Raw genomic sequence first — 18,521 nt, 5'->3', positions numbered from 1 at the left:
TTATATCATTGTATGAATGATGTAATGGACACACCCAATTAAGCGTAGCATAAGATCTCGTCATTAAGTTATTTGCTATAAGCTTTCGATACATAGTTACCTAGTCCTTATGACCATGAGATCATGTAAATCACTTATACCGGAAAGGTACTTTGATTACATCAAACGCCACTGCGTAAATGGGTGGTTATAAAGGTGGGATTAAGTATCCGGAAAGTATGAGTTGAGGCATATGGATCAACAGTGGGATTTTTCCATCCCGATGACGGATAGATATACTCTGGGCCCTCTCGGTGGAATGTCGTCTAATGTCTTGCAAGCATATGAATAAGTTCATAAGAGACCACATACCACGGTACGAGTAAAGAGTACTTGTCGGAGACGAGGATGAACAAGGTATAGAGTGATACCGAAGATCAAACCTCGGACAAGTAAAATATCGCGTGACACAGGGAATTGGTATCGTATGTGAATGGTTCATTCGATCACTGAAGTCATCGTTGAATATGTGGGAGCCATTATGGATCTCCAGATCCCGCTATTGGTTATTGGCCGGAGTGAGTACTCAACCATGTCCGCATAGTTCGCGAACCGTAGGGTGACACACTTAAGGTTTGATGTTGAAATGGTAGAACTTGAATATGGAATGGAGTTCGAATATTTGTTCGGAGTCCCGGATGAGATCCGGACATCACGAGGAGTTCGGAATGGTCCGGAGAATAAGATTCATATATAGGAAGTCATATTCCAAGTTTGGAAATGATCCGGTGCATTTATGGCAGGTTCTAGAAGGTTCTAGAAAAGTCCGGAAAAAATCACCATGGAAAGTAGAGTCCCGGAGGGACTCCACCTTGCATGGCCAGCCAACCCTAAAGGGGAGGAGTCCAAGGTGGACTCCTCTAGGGTGGCCGGCCAACCCACCTCAAGGAAAGGTTGGAGTCCCACCTTGGGTAGGACTCCTCCTTGAGTAGGTTTCCCACATATGGGAGGTTTTAGTGTTGGGGTCTTATTCGAAGACTTGGACTAGAACTCTTGGGGCTTCCACCTATATAATGAGGGGCATAGGAGAGGGGGCTGGCCACTTCAAGCCTCAGCCTTGGCCGCACCCCTTAGAGGGCCGGCGCCCAACCCCTCTCTCTCCCCAAACCCTAGCGGTCTCTCTCCTCCACCACATCCCGCACGCTTAAGCGAAGCTCCGCCGGATTTCTCCACCACCACCGACACCACACCGTCGTGCTGTCGGATTCAAGAGGAGCTACTACTTCCGCTGCCCGCTGGAACGGGGAGGTGGACGTCGTCTTCATCAACAACCGAACGTGTGACCGAGTACGGAGGTGCTTGCCCGTTCGTGGCGCCGGAAGCGATCGTGATCAAGATCTTCTACGCGCTTTTGCAAGCGGCAAGTGAACGTCTACCGCAGCAACAAGAGCCTCATCTTGTAGGCTTTGGAATCTCTTCAAGGGTGAGACTCGATACCCCTCGTTGCTACCGTCTTCTAGATTGCATCTTGGCTTGGATTGCGTGTTCGCGGTAGGAATTTTTTTGTTTTCTATGCAACTTTATCCTACATTGGTATCAGAGCCGTGTCTATGCATAGATGGTTGCACGAGTAGAACACAATGGTTTTGTGGGCGTTGATGCTCCTGTTGTCTTTAGTTTGAGTACTTTGCATCTTTGTGGCATAGTGGGATGAAGCGGCTCGGGCTAACTTTACATGACCGCGTTCATGAGACTTGCTCCTCGTTCGACATGCAACTTGTATTGCATAAGAGGCTTTGCGGGTGTCTGTCTCTCCTACTATAGTGAAGATTCAATTTACTCTTCTATTGACAACACTAGTATCACCGTTGTGGTTCATGTTCGTAGGTAGATTAGATCTTACTCGAAAACCCTAAACCACGTAAAATATGCAAACCAAATTAGAGACGTCTAACTTGTTTTTGCAGGGTTTGCTGATGTGATATGGCCATAATGTGATGATAAATATGTATGAGATGATCATTATTGTATTGTGGCAACTGGCAGGAGCCTTATGGTTGTCTTTAAATTTCATGTTGAGTAGTATTTCAAAGTAGTTGTAATAGTTGCTACATGAGGTGAACAACCATGAAGACGGCACCATGAACCTTGACGCTACGCCGACGATGATGGAGATCATGCCCGTTGATGATGGAGATCATGTCCGTGCTTTAGAGATGAAGATCGAAGGCGCAAAGACAAAAGGGCCATATCATATCACATATGAACTGCATGTGATGTTAATTCTTTTTATGCATCTTATTTTGCTTAGATCGCGACGGTAGCATTATAAGATGATCCCTCACATTAATATCAAGATAATAAAGTGTTCTCCCCTAAGTATGCACCGTTGTACAGTTCGTCGTTTCGAAGCATCTCGTGATGATCGGATGTGATAGACTCAACGTTCACATACAACGGGTGTAAGCCATGTTGCACACGCGGAATACTTGGGTTTGCTTGATGAGCCTAGCATGTACAGACATGGCCTCGGGACAACGGAACCGAAAGGTTGAACACGAGTCATATGGATGATATGATCAACATGTTGATGTTCACCATTGAATCTACATCATCTCACGTGATGATCGGTTTTGGTGTAGTGGATTTGGATCGTGTACCACTTAACAACTATGAGGGATGTTGTATTAAGTGGGAGTTCATTAGTAATTAGATTTAAACATGAACTAATTATCATGAACATAGTCTGAGTAGTATTTTGAATTAATTTTGTAGTATTGGCATCCGTTTTCTACCATGCACTAGTCTTGTAATTGAGATAGAAATACTGTTAAAATCTGACAAGAAACTTTACGGATTGGTACCGTATTGTTAAAGAATCAAGAATTGATTAAGTCCTATTGCAAACTTTTAGTAAACCTCACATTGTTGATTCAAAGAGCTATGGTTTCAATTAGTACCTAAAGTTATCTTGTCTCCGTGAAACTTGAAGTTCAAATCTGTTTGAAAAGTAAGGAGCTGAAAATTTAGTTTTCGAAATAATCAAGGTATGAGATATATGTGATATCTAAGACCTTATTGCAAGATGATAGAATATAATTTGGTGAGACTACATGAACTCATAAGTTTTATGGGAATGTACGAAGGTTGAAGACGCAAGGCGTCACAATCCTCCAACTATTGGGGCACTAACGATATTCGCATATCCATGAAGTGACCATCCTTAATATGCACCGTTGCTAAGACTCGTCGTTTTGAAGCATCACGTGATGATCGGGTGTGATAGATTCTACGTGTGCATACAACGGGTGCAAGCTAGATTTGCACATGCAAATACCAAGGTTTAAACTTTATGAGCCTAGCATGTACATACATGGTCTCAGAAAGTTGTCATGAATTAATGGATAAAATTATGAGTGAAATTGTTCATCGTATTACAAAGTTACTAATAGTGAAATCTGGAACACTTGTCACATGATGATTAACTTCAAAATAAGAACCTCAAGGTTATTGGTATTAGACCAACAAACCTAGAAGTTATTGATGTTGAAGTGTTTTTCTGAATAATGAGGAAAGCTAAAAGAGAAACCGCAAAAGATATTTTGGCAAAAAGAAAAGAAAAGACTAGAAAGTCTAGCTCAGGTGTATATAAATGATATACATGTTATGGTTGTATTCCTAGTTAAGTCACACTAACAAATTCTTGGGTATAAGTACTGTATTGGTTGGTATGAAGTGTCATACAAAAACAACGCAATACAAGAATACTAGGGCCTAAGTGACTGATAAGGAATATGGTAATAATGCACGTCTGGAACATAATAAAGTGTTATTATGATTGTCGTTGGCATTCTACCTAACCCTTAGAATTTATAATAAAGAGCTTAATAAATTGCTATTTTGCTCTGGTCAAATAAAAACAATGAGTTGTTCAAATTATGACATTACTCCATGTACGATGGATAAGTTATTATAAATCTTAATGGTGAAACATACACACATAATACTGACGCTAAAATGCCATAAGGCAAATGATTTGAATTCCACTTATTTGTGGAACCGCCATTTAGGTCATGTTAGAAAGGAACGCATGAAGGAACTCCATGCAAATGGATTTTTGGAGTCATTTGATTTTTTTTTTGAATCGATTGGCGCTTGCAAAATCTTTTCTAAAAGGTAATGACTGAAATACCGTTCATAGGCCGAGAGTTGAACGGGCAACAAACTTAGTGGAAAAATACATAATGATGTATGTGGTTCACTGAGCATAGTTGTGTGCGGGAGATTCTTCTACTTCATGAAAACTTCCAACGATGAATTGAGTATATATGTGTGGATATATTCAATAAGGAAGAAGTTTGAAACATTTGAATAGATTCAAATAAAATTCAGCATGAAGTGGAAATCATCGTAATAGAAAAATCAAATATCTATGATTGGATCATGGTGAAAATATTTGAATTACGAGTTTTAGCGAACATCTAAGAGAGTCATGAAATTGTTCTACAACTCACATTTCTTGGAGTATCATAATAATGATATAGTATCCGAGAGATGTATCCAAACCTTGTTGGATTAAATGATGAGATAAAATATTATGACGCCATTATATTTTTGTGGATTATGCTTTAGTGACTACCGCTTTTACACTGAATAGAGCATCATCATGATCCGTTGAAATGACACCATACGAGTTATGACATGGGTATGAACCCTGATAGTCTTTTCTTAAATTTTGGTATGCATAGCATAAGTAAATAAGTTTACAACCAAAATGGGATGAATGTCTTTGTTGGTTATCCCAGAGATTTGATTGGGAATTCTTCCCACAAGACAAAGACAAAAGTGTTTGTCAATGTTTCTTATTTCCAAGAAATTGTTTCTAGTGAAGTATTTGAGTGGGAAGACAATATAATTTGATAAGGTTTATGAACCTGAGCATAATGATCAGAGTAGCGCAGCATTGGAATTGGTTCCGGAAGCGACCACGACGATCATGGCTCCCATGACTACAAAGTGTTTTAGCCATGGAGATCGAAGTACTTATTGAACCTTGTAGGTATGGTTTACTTTGTGATCAAATAAATGATTTGTGGACAAAGGATTGATTTTGAACAATGATAAACCAACTACAAAACAAAGAAGTTATGATGGGCCCTGACTCCGTTAAAATGGCTATACGCCATGAAATCCAAGATAGATGCATACTTTTTGAAAGTAAATGGATCTATAAAATTGATGGACTTGGATGAAATATCCTTGAAAGAGCTCGACTTGTCGAAAAATTGTTTATGACAAAGTTCAAAGAGTTGACTACGATAAGATTAGATCTTCCGTAGCAATGCTTATAGTCTATGTGGATTATTCTAGTAATCACTACATATTTCTTTTATGAGATATGCTAGTAGGATGGCAAAATACATTACTTATCAGAAGTATGTATTAAAGGTGTATACAAGATACAACCAAGAGTTTTGCTGGTCCGTGGAATACTAGATAGGTATACGAACTTCAATTGGATGAAGTAAGTATCACGGAGTTGGAATCTTCACCAGATGAAATAGTCAAAGAGTTTTTGATTTCATCAAAGACGATGAAGAGGCTTGCATTTGCAAGAAATTAAGTGGAGCGCTAAGACACATTTATAATACTTTATGTAGGTGACATATAGTTGGTTATAAATGATGTAATTATATACTTGATTAAAAAGGTTTCATTGAGAATTAACTTCAATGAAAGGATATGGACTGAAACAAATTTAGTGTCAAGATCTATGAAGATAGATTGAAACACATAAATAAGTTTAAGTCAAAGTACATATGATGGATATTGAAGTAGTTCAATATAGAAATATTAAGAAAATGTTCTTGTCATGTGAAGGTTTAACAAGACTTGAGTGTATCCGACACTCAATGAGTAAAAACACATGAGTGATTATAGATCACGAATAATATGTACACAATCAGATATCATGTGCTATAAAGTGTTATGAGCATATACCAGAATGATTCATATGATGATCATTGGACGACAGTAAGAATATCCTTGAGTACTTTAGAAGAACTAAGGATATATATATATATTTTTTTGTATGAAGAAATGACAAACAAATCGCTGTAAGGTGTTACACCGATATAGGTTTTGTCACATATAAAATATAATTTCAATCTCAAATTAGACTAAGTGTTGTTTAAAAGGTAGCACAATGAGCTAGAAGTTGTCTATGCTAGATTTAGAAGAGTTCTAAATATTGTGACGGATTCTACAAAAGAAGGCAGAGTATGTTATTATTTTGACAATGACAAAGGATGTTAAGTCAAGAGGTTCTTTGAGAACTTGGTGCAGTTCCGACGTAGTCGGAACTTTGAAGCTATATTGTGTGTGACAATATTAGTGACATATTTCGAGACAGCGGAATTAAGGTTCCACCGAGAAGATCAAACATATTTAATGCCGACTCATTTGGAAATGAGTGATGCGTTGAGACGCAAATGAATTACAAAATACATACGTTTCTGAGCGTGTCAGATCCGTTGACTAAAACCTCTCCCGTGAGCAATACATGATAAAGCACCATAAGGCCAAGGTGTTATATCTTTACAAATGTAAACTAGATTATTGACTCTAGTGCAAGTGGGAGATCGAAGGAGATATGCCCTAGAGGCAATAATAAAGTGGTTATTATTTATATCTTTATGTTTATGATAAATGTTTATATATCATGCTATAATTGTGTTAACCGAAACATTAGTACATGTGTGATATGTAGACAAACAGAGAGTCCCTAGTATGCCTCTTAACTAGCTTGTTGATTAATGGATGATTAGTTTCATAATCATGAACATTGGATGTTATTAATAACAAGGTTATATCATTGTATGAATGATGTAATGGACACACCCAATTAAGCGTAGCATAAGATCTCGTCATTAAGTTATTTGCTATAAGCTTTCGATACATAGTTACCTAGTCCTTATGACCATGAGATCATGTAAATCACTTATACCGGAAAGGTACTTTGATTACATCAAACGCCACTGCGTAAATGGGTGGTTATAAAGGTGGGATTAAGTATCCGGAAAGTATGAGTTGAGGCATATGGATCAACGAGTGGGATTTGTCCATCCCGATGACGGATAGATATACTCTGGGCCCTCTCGGTGGAATGTCGTCTAATGTCTTGCAAGCATATGAATAAGTTCATAAGAGACCACATACCACGGTACGAGTAAAGAGTACTTGTCAGGAGACGAGGATGAACAAGGTATAGAGTGATACCGAAGATCAAACCTCGGACAAGTAAAATATCGCGTGACACAGGGAATTGGTATCGTATGTGAATGGTTCATTCGATCACTGAAGTCATCGTTGAATATGTGGGAGCCATTATGGATCTCCAGATCCCGCTATTGGTTATTGGCCGGAGTGAGTACTCAACCATGTCCGCATAGTTCGCGAACCGTAGGGTGACACACTTAAGGTTTGATGTTGAAATGGTAGAACTTGAATATGGAATGGAGTTCGAATATTTGTTCGGAGTCCCGGATGAGATCCCGGACATCACGAGGAGTTCCGAATGGTCCGGAGAATAAGATTCATATATAGGAAGTCATATTCCAAGTTTGGAAATGATCCGGTGCATTTATGGCAGGTTCTAGAAGGTTCTAGAAAAGTCCGGAAAAATCACCATGGAAAGTAGAGTCCCGGAGGGACTCCACCTGCATGGCCAGCCAACCCTAAAGGGGAGGAGTCCAAGGTGGACTCCTCTAGGGTGGCCGGCCAACCCACCTCAAGGAAAGGTGGGAGTCCCACCTTGGGTAGGACTCCCTCCTTGAGTAGGTTTCCCACATATGGGAGGTTTTAGTGTTGGGGTCTTATTCGAAGACTTGGACTAGAACTCTTGGGGCTTCCACCTATATAATGAGGGGCATAGGAGAGGGGGCTGGCCACTTCAAGCCTCAGCCTTGGCCGCACCCCTTAGAGGGCCGGCGCCCAACCCTCTCTCTCTCCCCCAAACCCTAGCGGCCTCTCTCCTCCACCACATCCCGCACGCTTAAGCGAAGCTCCGCCGGATTTCTCCACCACCACCGACACCACGCCGTCGTGCTCGTCGGATTCAAGAGGAGCTACTACTTCCGCTGCCCGCTGGAACGGGGAGGTGGACGTCGTCTTCATCAACAACCGAACGTGTGACCGAGTACGGAGGTGCTGCCCGTTCGTGGCGCCGGAAGCGATCGTGATCAAGATCTTCTACGCGCTTTTGCAAGCGGCAAGTGAACGTCTACCACAGCAACAAGAGCCTCATCTTGTAGGATTTGGAATCTCTCCAAGGGTGAGACTCGATACCCCCTCGTTGCTACCGTCTTCTAGATTGCATCTTGGCTTGGATTGCGTGTTCGCGGTAGGAAATTTTTTGTTTTCTATGCAACTTTATCCTACACTCGTCGCTGCTCCCGTAGCCTTCTACGGGAGCCTCGTCTTCCTTGTTGACGTCGTCGCTGTCGTCGTCCCACCAGGCGCGGAAGCGCTTTGCCGGCGGATATTCGTCGGAGGAGGTGTCTTCCTCCTCTTCCTCCTCCTCGTCGGAGGAGGTGAAGTCGTCCCAGGAGAAGCGGTCGTCCTCGCTCTCCGCTTCCTCCTCCCCGTCGACGAGGAATTGGAGGTCGTCCTCTCCGTCGGTCAAGGACTTGTCATCCTCGGACCAGACGGAGGAATCGTGGTCCTCCTTGTCCCACGTCGTTGGGGCGAGGATGCCGTGCGCCGCCAACGAGCCCCACTCTGGCGTCGGCTCACGAAAGGGAGACGATACGTAGGAGAGACCTGATGTGGCCGAGGAGGAGGAGGAGGAAGAAGACATGGCTACAGGGGATATGGGGGAGTTAATGTTGCAGCAGTTTCCGAGGAAGTGATGTTATAGCTATCAAATCTTGCAGAGAAGTTGAGAAGGCAAGGCATCATGATGAAGGATACTGCGACGGTCCTGCTCTGCCAACGACATGACCCGACGAAGAAAAGAGCAGAGTGATTTTGGAATTATCATTTCCAAAACCAGGGGGGCATGTGTTATCACCAGAATTTGACCGGATCAGAGGTGGGCCGGGATTAAGATGGGCTTGAAGAATATACACGGAAGAAATACATGAATCGGCCTTGTATACAAAGTTTGGGCTAGTTTGCCCGTGTATCTGTAAATATAGTAGGATGCGTGTCGGTTAGATAGAATTTGGCTCGTGCACGGTTGGGATTATTCCCACGTTAGAAAGTCTACGGACTATAAATATGTATCTAGGGTTATTGAGAAAAACAACAATCACGTTCGTCACAAACCAATCTAGGCGCATCGCCAACCCCTTGTTTCGAGGGTTTCTTCCGGGTAAGCATCATGCTGCCTAGATCGCATCTTGCGATCTAGACAGTATACATTTATTCGTTGTTCATGCGTTGCTCGTGCTGAAGCCTTGTTGATGGCGAGCAACGTAGTTATCATAGATGTGTTAGGGTTAGCATTGTTTCATCGTGTCACATGCTTTTGTCCATGCAACCCTTAGACGTCTAGCCGCCCTTACACCTATCTTAGGTGTAAGGGCGGCACTTCGCTTGATCATTATTTAGTAGATCCGATCCGTTATGATTGCTCCTTGTTCTTCAAGGATTAGTTTAATATCTGCATAGTTAGGCCTTGCAAACGGGTTGAAGGATCCAGAGGCATGTAGGGTGTAGTTTGCTAGCCCTAGATAAGATGTTCCGGGGATCAACTTCATGTTGGTTTTTAGGCCTTGTCTAGGGTCGGTTTATTATCACCGTGCGTGGCTGTCGAGCTCAATCACGCGTAGGATGTTCCGATTATGTGGTGAAAACCCTAAATCGTCGTAGGTCGTTTTAGCTTTATATTGATCAAGCAGGACCACCATGTGATCGTAGACCTCATACGAATCATGGGTGGATCGGCTCCTTGAGCCGATTCACGAGGATAACCCGAGAGCCGATCGAGGCTCGTATTTAATGTTTACGTGTATGCCATGCGAGAAACTAAGCGAAGCAAATCCATCACCTTCCCGACCGGGTATAGGTCGGGTGGCACGCCCTTGCACCAGCATCGGACGTGCGTGCCGAGGCTTTGCGGGCCGTCGCTCTAGGGACCAGGGCCAGCCGCAGTTCTGGGAGCCTCCCGGCTCTACTGTGTTGCCCGTCGTTGCTCGCCGGTGGGTTTCTGACCGCAACAAGGATAGATAGCCGAACTATCAAGAGGGACTTTCGGTAGTGTAACTTGATCGCATCATCTTAGGGAGCTCAATCTTTTGCATTTTTTGCATCCCTATTCTTGTTGCTTCTTGGTGTTTTTGTGTGTGAGGTTTTTCAGCTTGTTGCTAGCTTTTCAACAAGTCCAAGTTCATCAAAAACGGAATCCGTATGCATCTTCTGTTGTGTTTTCGAGTTTGGATGTCTTTACGTTTCTTGATGTTGGGAGGCTCCCTCTCTAAAATAATCTAAAACATTATGTGAGGAGTCTCAATATTTCCAATATTTATTAGGGTTCTATTCAGCGTTATATTTTCAACAAAATTGTTTTCATCTTAAACGGAGTCCATGTGCAAAAGTTGTTGCATTGTCGACGTTAGGGTCGGCGTGCTGGGTGCTGCTGCCGGGCTGCCCGGCACCTGGGCCGGCATGCCGAGTGCTGCTACCGGGTAACTCGGCACCTGGGCCGACATGCCGAGTGCTTCTACCGGGTAACTCGGCACATGGGCCGGCATGCCGGGTAGGTCAGCACCCTGGCCGGCCCTTCCGAGCTCAGCGCCGGTTGGCTCGATTTTGGCTCAAACAGTCATTTTTCTTGAAGGGGTATAAAAGGGGCCTTCTTCCCCATTGTTTCCTAGGGTTCTTAATCACGTTTTTACCACCATTCTTGAACCTCTTAAGCTTGCTTTCTCTCCCTTTCCTCCCACGATTCTTGCATATTCTTGAGGAATTTGAAAGAGGAGATCTAGATCTACAACCTCTACCAATCAATTTCTCTTGTAAGTGAGAGTAACTCTTGGGATCTAGATATTGGAGTTATTTATTGATATCCTCCTTTGTTCTTCCTCTCTAATTTTAGCATTTGTTGCTTTGGTGGAATTGGAGTGTGAAGGATTTGACCACCTTTGGTGTTCTTTCTTTTGCATCCTTGCATAAGTGTTGAGCTCCCTATTACGATTAGTTTGAGTGAGAGACCGTGAGCTTGTTACTTTTGGAGAGGTTACCTTCTAGTTGGCTTCACGGTTGGTGCTCCCGTGACCTCTTCGTGGAGCTTGTGAAGTGGTTGTGGAGCTTGCCATCTCCGAAGTGGAGGAAAAGCTAGCCATAAGGGAAATGTATTTGTCCTTCGTGGTATTCGGTAGACCTTCGTGGTAGCCCGCATCTCTCCAACGTGACGTACCTCACCTTGTGTGAGGAAACACGAGAATACATCTCCGTCTCCACGAGCCTCGATTATCTCTATACCCGAGTTTACTTTCCTTGTGATAGCCATCGTGCTTGAAGTACATATATATTGCTATCACTTGTGTTACATATATCTTGTGCCTATCTTACTTAGCTTAACTTGTTGTTGTTGCACTTAGTTGAGCCTAGTATATTCGGGTTTTGTGCTTGTAAAATAAACGTTAGTTCAATTCCGTATTCTTACAAGCCAAATCCGTAATAGTTTTAAAACGCATATTCGTCCCCTCTAGGCGACATCTCATCCTTTCACTATGTAGCAAAAAAAAATCTGAGTGCAGCAAATCCCTATTTGTCGCAGTAAATCCCCATCCATCACAACTAAACCCCGAGATAAAAAAAGTCAACACAACTAGAATCATGGCATCATCTCATCCGTGTGTATGCAATTTTGCAACATTTGGAAAAACACTCATGGACCATCAAAAAAATCAAGGAAGCTAACCTTGTGTTGGAGCACTGACTTTGTTGAATCAATCTCGCCAGTGATGAATCTAGCTCGGCGGAGCTAGATCTGGTGAGTCTAAACTCATCCCCATAGCACCTCCATCTTCCATTGAGTTATATCGGGCGGATACCTTCGATTAGAAGTCTAAACTGAGGAGTTTCCATGGGATGGAGGACACCACAAGGATGGAGGACGGAGGGCGGAGGTCGAGCATGGATAGGACGAGGCCATGGGTATACGTGCATGTTGTCGCTGATGGGTTGTGTGCATGATGCTGCTAAACGCACGATCCAAAGGATGTAATCGCTCCATCCCTCGAATAGACTGTAGGTTTTTTGTTTGAACAATAGGGTTGTACTAGTTTTTACCATCGTAAGACAAACAATGAACCACCTGAGAAATATTTGCATATGTGGTTCTGTCTATATCAAGCGAGCAAGGGTGCAAATATGTACTAGATCCTGTTGTGCTCTGCACCCCCTCCCATGATTCGTTATCGATGGTGGTCGCCATCACAATCAAATGCACATTCGTTGAATATTCGACTAGACCTTCAATCATAGAGGTTCACTGGAACAAACGGATCTTTCCCGGGTGATTGTTGCCACGGCAACAACGATGATGCATCACCCGAGGGCCACGTGGGAAACCGTGTGTGTGTGTGGTGTGCCCTTCTTCTCCCTTATCCTCACGCTCCTCTCTTGTTTCATGTTTCAGTTGACCATTTTTTCTTCTCCTACCTCCATACTAGCCTCTTTGGTTGGGCTTATTCTAGCTTTTGGATTTTGATTTGTAAGTCACAAAGCACCTACCCATGCGCGTTTGGCTTTGACTTGTAGCATTAGACTAGACATTGTTCCATGATGATATAAGCTAGAAGCCAAAATCAAATGCATCTATTTTGATGCTTTCTATAAGCCAAAAACCAAAAGCAAAAATAATAATATATGAAGACTAACCAAACACCCCTGGATTCATCTCCTAGGGCAATCGAACTCAACTCCCACCACCCACCACCCACCACCCAGTAGGGAGCAGCGGCGGAGAAGACGTTGCCAAGAATGGAGCGAGCCAATGGCGAGCAATGGACTTAGCGTGGGGGTGCGAGTGCGCATGCGAGAAGATACATGGGTGGCAGCAAAGGACCGACGGAGGCTGAGCTTTGAACAGGGCAATACTAGCGGGCGGCTCTGGCCTTCTTTTCTCCCTCCATTATTCTTCTCCGCATCTAGTTTCCGACAGCTAAACAACATCTCCCTCCATTATTCTTCTCCCCGTCTAGTTTCCGACAGCTAAACAACACCCATGGGCTGTGCGGAGATCGACCGTGCCCATGGGTGACCGTAAGCTAGCACTGCCCTCTCGATAATAGATCAGAGGTTTCTTCACAAGCTTCTTAGCATGACCGGGCATAGCAGCATGAAAATCACGATCGAAAGGACATATTCTAGAGTTAGGATGGTCGTGATGCGCACAACAGGAAATGACAGAACTGTTCGCAGTTGGAGCAATCCTCCACTTGCTTTGCAGCATTTGTAGATGAAATACAGAATAAGATGACATGTCTAGTGCAGTAAGATCGACATAGGCGTGGTGACTTGCTTTCGTCCTGTAATTTTTTTTACTTGTTTTCTGCATCCAGTGTTGGTGCTTATATACTGTTTTACTTTCACAAGTCTCATCAGAAGGAACAATTCTTGTATGTCTCGGTAGTTTGTAGTTAAATGCTGCTACATTACGCACCAACGCAACTATGTGCGCTCCTTGCAGTTGGAAAAATGGAAGGAAGCTGGCAAAGGATCTTATTGCATAGCCTGATAGGTGATAGAACAAAAGTAAGAAGCAAAGACGCTGAAAACTCCCCAAGCCCTTGACTTTCTGCGTCAGAAAATTGGAAGGGATCCATAATGCAAAACTGTTCAAACATTCAGTTTTTTTTAAAGAGATTCAACTATGAACTGGTCCATGAAAACGAAAACAAGGATGCAACTTGACCACACACTTGCAAACCAAATACGAATACAATGAGGTCGTAGAGATTAAGCCAGCAACAAGAGGGGATTGGCAAGATCGAAGAGATGTTAAGACATTATTACTGTAGCCAGTCATCAACAAATTGTTCCATCCTTGATGGGCCATCCAGCCCAAATACATCTCCATCCATATACATGTCCCCAGTAGCCCCAAGTGTCCGTGATATATCACTAACTTACAAGCCACGTGTATTATTATCAAGACATCACAAACACATACTTGGTAACCAGGTGCCCTAACTATGAAGGCATTCTTCAAACATAAATGTCACAAGTTCACCTCGTTACAAAGGTGAATTGGTGCAATAGTATGCCGCTACAATAAACATTTTGCACATTTACTCACCCAAATAATAATATCAGCTACTGACATCATGCAGCCCTACATGATGTAACAACACTAAAACATGGTAATCGTTAAAACCTCTTCACGCAGTGCGAGAGTTTCAAGTAAGCATCCCACCTGTGCGCAATGAAGAACTTACTTTACAATTATACACTGTATGAAGGCAAACTGTGTCATAATAAACACAATGATACATCAAGATAAAAGGTGAACATCTACACATACAACACTATTGCCTATTGTTCCTCATATTCAGAGCTGAGTGTCAAGTAGAAAGTCTGAACACCATTGCTACCTAGATATGTTTACTTGACAAAGCTGCACCGATCACTCATATGCCAGAATCTACAGAAAACAGAGAGTTCTGCTTAACATAGGAAAATCAAGGGTTGGGGTTGCTTAGATTTATACCACTCTCAGCTAGCCTTAACTGGCAGATGCCACTATAAAGAACAGGTTGGACAAATGACATACACACCCAGACACTTAAACCAATATGCTGCTAATACAGCATTTCTGGGACTGTATCTGCAGTTTGCTATGGCATTTGTGCAGAGAGCTTCTTCTCAATGTCATCTCTTAGGTTCAGAGGCTGGGAGTGGCACAGATCAAATTACTTTAATGCAGGTGGCTAGAAGTAAAGTTTGCAGACTTACAATGGTAATGAGCTAATCAATCACATATCGTTCGAATTTACTTCGTAACGGTAAACGATCCCAGCTTGGATAGGTCTGGGACCCAGCAGGATAGTTCTGAAGATCCAGTCAAGAACATCAATGATCCTGGAGCCCACCTAACCAATGGTGGCTCGTTATCTGTGCTTCCCCAGCGTGCTACCTGCAGTGGGACCATACATGTAAGTAACAATTTCACATAAATAATAATTGTAATCATAAACATTACACGCCAGATTTGTCCATACTTTCTTTCCACTTCTAACACTCCAAGCATAAACACTACCATCACCGGAGCCTGCAAGAACAAAACAACAAGATGATTAGATTTACTGGTTTAGTAAAGGAGAATGCAGCAATGATCAAAAGGATGATAAGAAAATGCTTGTAACCAGATATGACATGGTTTCCATCAGGGCTGAATGATGCCTCCAATGTTGAATTGGTGACAGCTGGTTTTACTTTGAAAGTTGCTATCTGCCAAAAACAAATTAGTAGTGTTTACCAAACCCATGAGCCAGCAAAACTCAAATTACACTAGGAAGTTTAAATGCTTACATGGTTTCCATGAAATGAATCTAGCACATGAATATGCCCTGCTTTGGTGGTCAAAAGTAGCCGCCGTCCATCACTGCTGAACTTTATGACATTGGCTTCAGAATCATCATTACCAACAGAGATAATATCAAAAGGCCCCTATGGATGTAAGATACTCACCATTACCAACAGAGACAATCATCATAATCAACAGAGTAGTTATAAAGTATCAGATAATTAAGGATCAAACAACACATTCAATCACCACTACCTTCTCGAATTTTCGAGCATCAAACATCCTTATGAAACCACCGTACGCAACTGCAAAAACTAAACCCTGATCATCATATGAAACTGCAGGCCTCCCTTGCACACGCAGTAAGCCCTACAAAATCGGAAGTGAGCATTTTACTAGTCACAAGTTATCCAATACATAAACTGTGATGCCACGATATGTGTACAGATTTAAAGGAGTCCAGATAAATAAAATGACCATGACCAAGACACCTCGTGCCTTTAAAGATAGAAATACAGTGAATCCAATATCCATCATCCCAGAACAGAACAGAATATATTAGCAACTTCAGGAATGTTGAGGATTCAATTCCAACAATCTTATATGGTACATGGTGATTTCTGATCATCTGAGGGAGATTAAGTTATTTTTTAGAGGATAAAGAGATTAAGAAATTGGTTTGACAGGGAAGCAGACACCAAACCATAATAGTTCTGTTAACTATAATTGCAGCTTGTTTAAGTGACACAAAGAGAGATAGGTTTCATTGGATAGCATTTTCTAGTTTACAGTATCAATAGTTGTACCTGTGCTTTGTCGGCCCTCAGATCCCAAAGGAGAACAGTTCGGTCAAGTGAAGCAGAAAGAAAACTATCTTTCTCATAGCATAACGACATAGCAACAACCCTGGAAAAGACATAGAGCATAAGGATTTTCCGTTCGCGTTAGCTTAACTGAAATATGTGGGTATAATTTATCATAAAATACGGCATACCTGTCAAGATGGCCTTTGAAATATCTTACAAACCGGTTATCATTCAGAGAGAGCAGCCGCAGAGATTCTGCATTAGTGCACTCTTTCAGTGTAAGTCTTAAATCACTCTTAAGCTAAGACAAGACATTACTTACCATCCCAGCCATTCTTCGAGGAATACAGGACAAGACTTGGGTTCGTAGTGAAGCACACCAATTCAACCCCATATTTTTTGCTATTAATGGTCTTCAAACATCTGATTTTTTTTTACTGAGTTAGAAATCAAATACAGTATCACAGGAAATACAGTATTGATTGCCAAAATAAATAAATAATACAGTAGCTATATGCATCGAATCGTTGCATACTAGGAAATTTGCTAAATTACTAAGGAAAGTCACTACGAAAGTCAACTGGGGGCAGGCATAGAGACAATTAAGGGAGAGGCCGCATAAGAGAGGTGCCAGCCGACTTGGAGGTGGCACCATGTTTATCCCCTAATCTGCCTGCAGCATATACATACCATATTCTATCTCTATTTAGTTATTAGACTACTTGTAAATAATGATTCTACCACCTATAGTTGTAGAATAAATCATTTTCAACAGCCAAATGTAGTAATGCCTAAGCCAAACAATTGTCTCTTGAACAAATGCCAGTGTCATAATGTATTATGAAGTGAACACGGCAGCTAGCAAACCAAATAACAAAGCCAGATCTTTGGAGTTCGTGTCTTGTAACAAGAATATCTAATGAAACGCTTTACTTGATTATAGAACACAAAATTCAAGAAAATTAAGGAATGACTTGTAGTCAGTTACTTACACGGCATTTTGAATGTCATATAGGCGTATTGATTCATCATCACTGGCTGTCACAAAATAGTTTGTAGCCTTGCTGTGAAAATCCATAGAACTAATTCTGCCATTCTGCCATACAATTAAGGTATATCACAAATCAAGTTACTAGACGTAAAGTGAAATACATGATCTGGAAAGGATGCATAGAAACATATCAGCTGAATCTGAATTAAGCCATATGCATGTTCTTTACAAGAAAACACTTTTCAAATACGAAATTAGGAGCTCACATCTGAGAGGTGGCTGCTGTTCTGTTATAAGATCAGTGGTTCGTTTCATAGTTAGTTCAAAACCACTATTTGTATACTAGCATAATTGTTCACAAACATTATATTTCCTAAGAACTCTACTCTGTCAAACACTCTCTATTTGACAAGTGCACATAAAATTGCTTGCTAACCCTCTCTGTTTGACAGGAAGCTAATCAGTAGTGCATGGTTTGGCCCCTCCAAACATTTATTTCACCCATAACCAAAATTTCTGGCTCTGCCCCTGACCAAACATAAATGGCTAGTTCATAGTTCAAGCTTCAAACCAGCGGTAAGAGAAATGAATTGATGTCCTTACATAGTCCCGGAAGGCCAAACCGACCTCCATGGTCTTGATCATCTCGTCAGTGACCTCCATGGTCACCCTCTCCTCCTTCTCCCCACCTATACCAAGTTCACAAGAATACACCAAGAAATCAGCTAAGGAAACAAGAACCACGAATCGTGTGACGTTGTTGGGTTTGACTGAGAGAGGAGAACGATGGGGAGGTCCGGACTCATACCTTGCATCTTGGCATACACTGCAGCGGCGGAAGAATGAATTGAAGGGGAGCAGTTCCTCCGGACTGATGCGGCGAGCGGTGGTCGGGCAGGGAGGTTCCCTAGAGTGGTGCGCGCAGGATTTTGACTATTCAAGGTCGAAGAAAAAGCAAATCCTTATCGGGCACGGCCGACTTGTAGGGGTGGCCGGACGTTGGGTTGCCTTCGTCGGCCGCCGCAGTCCGCGCAGCCCACGCCTCCGCTCCAGCCGACTTCTACAGGTTACGGAGACGCGACGCCGCCTCGCTGCGCCTGTCCCGCGCCTCCGCGGTGTTTCCTGCGCCCAGCGCCGGCCGCCGCAGCTTCACACCTGCGCGCCGCCGCCGAATCGCTCGATGTCGCTAATGTTTTTTTTTTTTTTTTGA

The 18,521-nt window shown here is 42.5% G+C and overlaps 1 protein-coding gene across 2 annotated transcripts; it reads right to left on the bottom strand.

Annotated features, from left to right (window-relative positions):
* Window positions 1-14,016: 14,016 nt before the first annotated feature.
* LOC124703455 (protein ANTHESIS POMOTING FACTOR 1) lies at window positions 14,017-18,295 on the bottom strand. Of its 2 annotated transcripts, none has more exons than XR_007003119.1 (11): window positions 18,120-18,293; window positions 17,915-18,000; window positions 17,313-17,416; window positions 16,643-16,743; window positions 16,509-16,575; window positions 16,321-16,420; window positions 15,770-15,883; window positions 15,520-15,657; window positions 15,210-15,438; window positions 14,944-15,124; window positions 14,017-14,632 (listed from the first exon to the last, which is right to left on the bottom strand). XR_007003119.1 is itself a non-coding variant. In XM_047235662.1 (11 exons), exons 1-11 carry the CDS (start codon window positions 18,124-18,126, stop codon window positions 14,981-14,983), a joined length of 996 nt encoding a protein of 331 aa, XP_047091618.1. In that variant the 5' UTR covers window positions 18,127-18,295; the 3' UTR covers window positions 14,017-14,980. The 2 variants fall into 2 exon arrangements, 1 of the variants encoding a protein (XP_047091618.1); XM_047235662.1 differs by having other exon boundaries at window positions 14,017-15,124; window positions 15,210-15,259; window positions 15,354-15,438; window positions 18,120-18,295.
* Between the last annotated feature and the right edge of the window lie 226 nt (window positions 18,296-18,521).

The sequence above is a fragment of the Lolium rigidum genome, chromosome 3 (assembly GCF_022539505.1).
Source record: "Lolium rigidum isolate FL_2022 chromosome 3, APGP_CSIRO_Lrig_0.1, whole genome shotgun sequence".
Lineage (NCBI taxonomy): Eukaryota > Viridiplantae > Streptophyta > Magnoliopsida > Poales > Poaceae > Lolium > Lolium rigidum.
The sequence above is the reverse complement of the archived record's forward strand: the minus strand, read 5'-3'. Positions and strand labels throughout refer to the sequence as shown.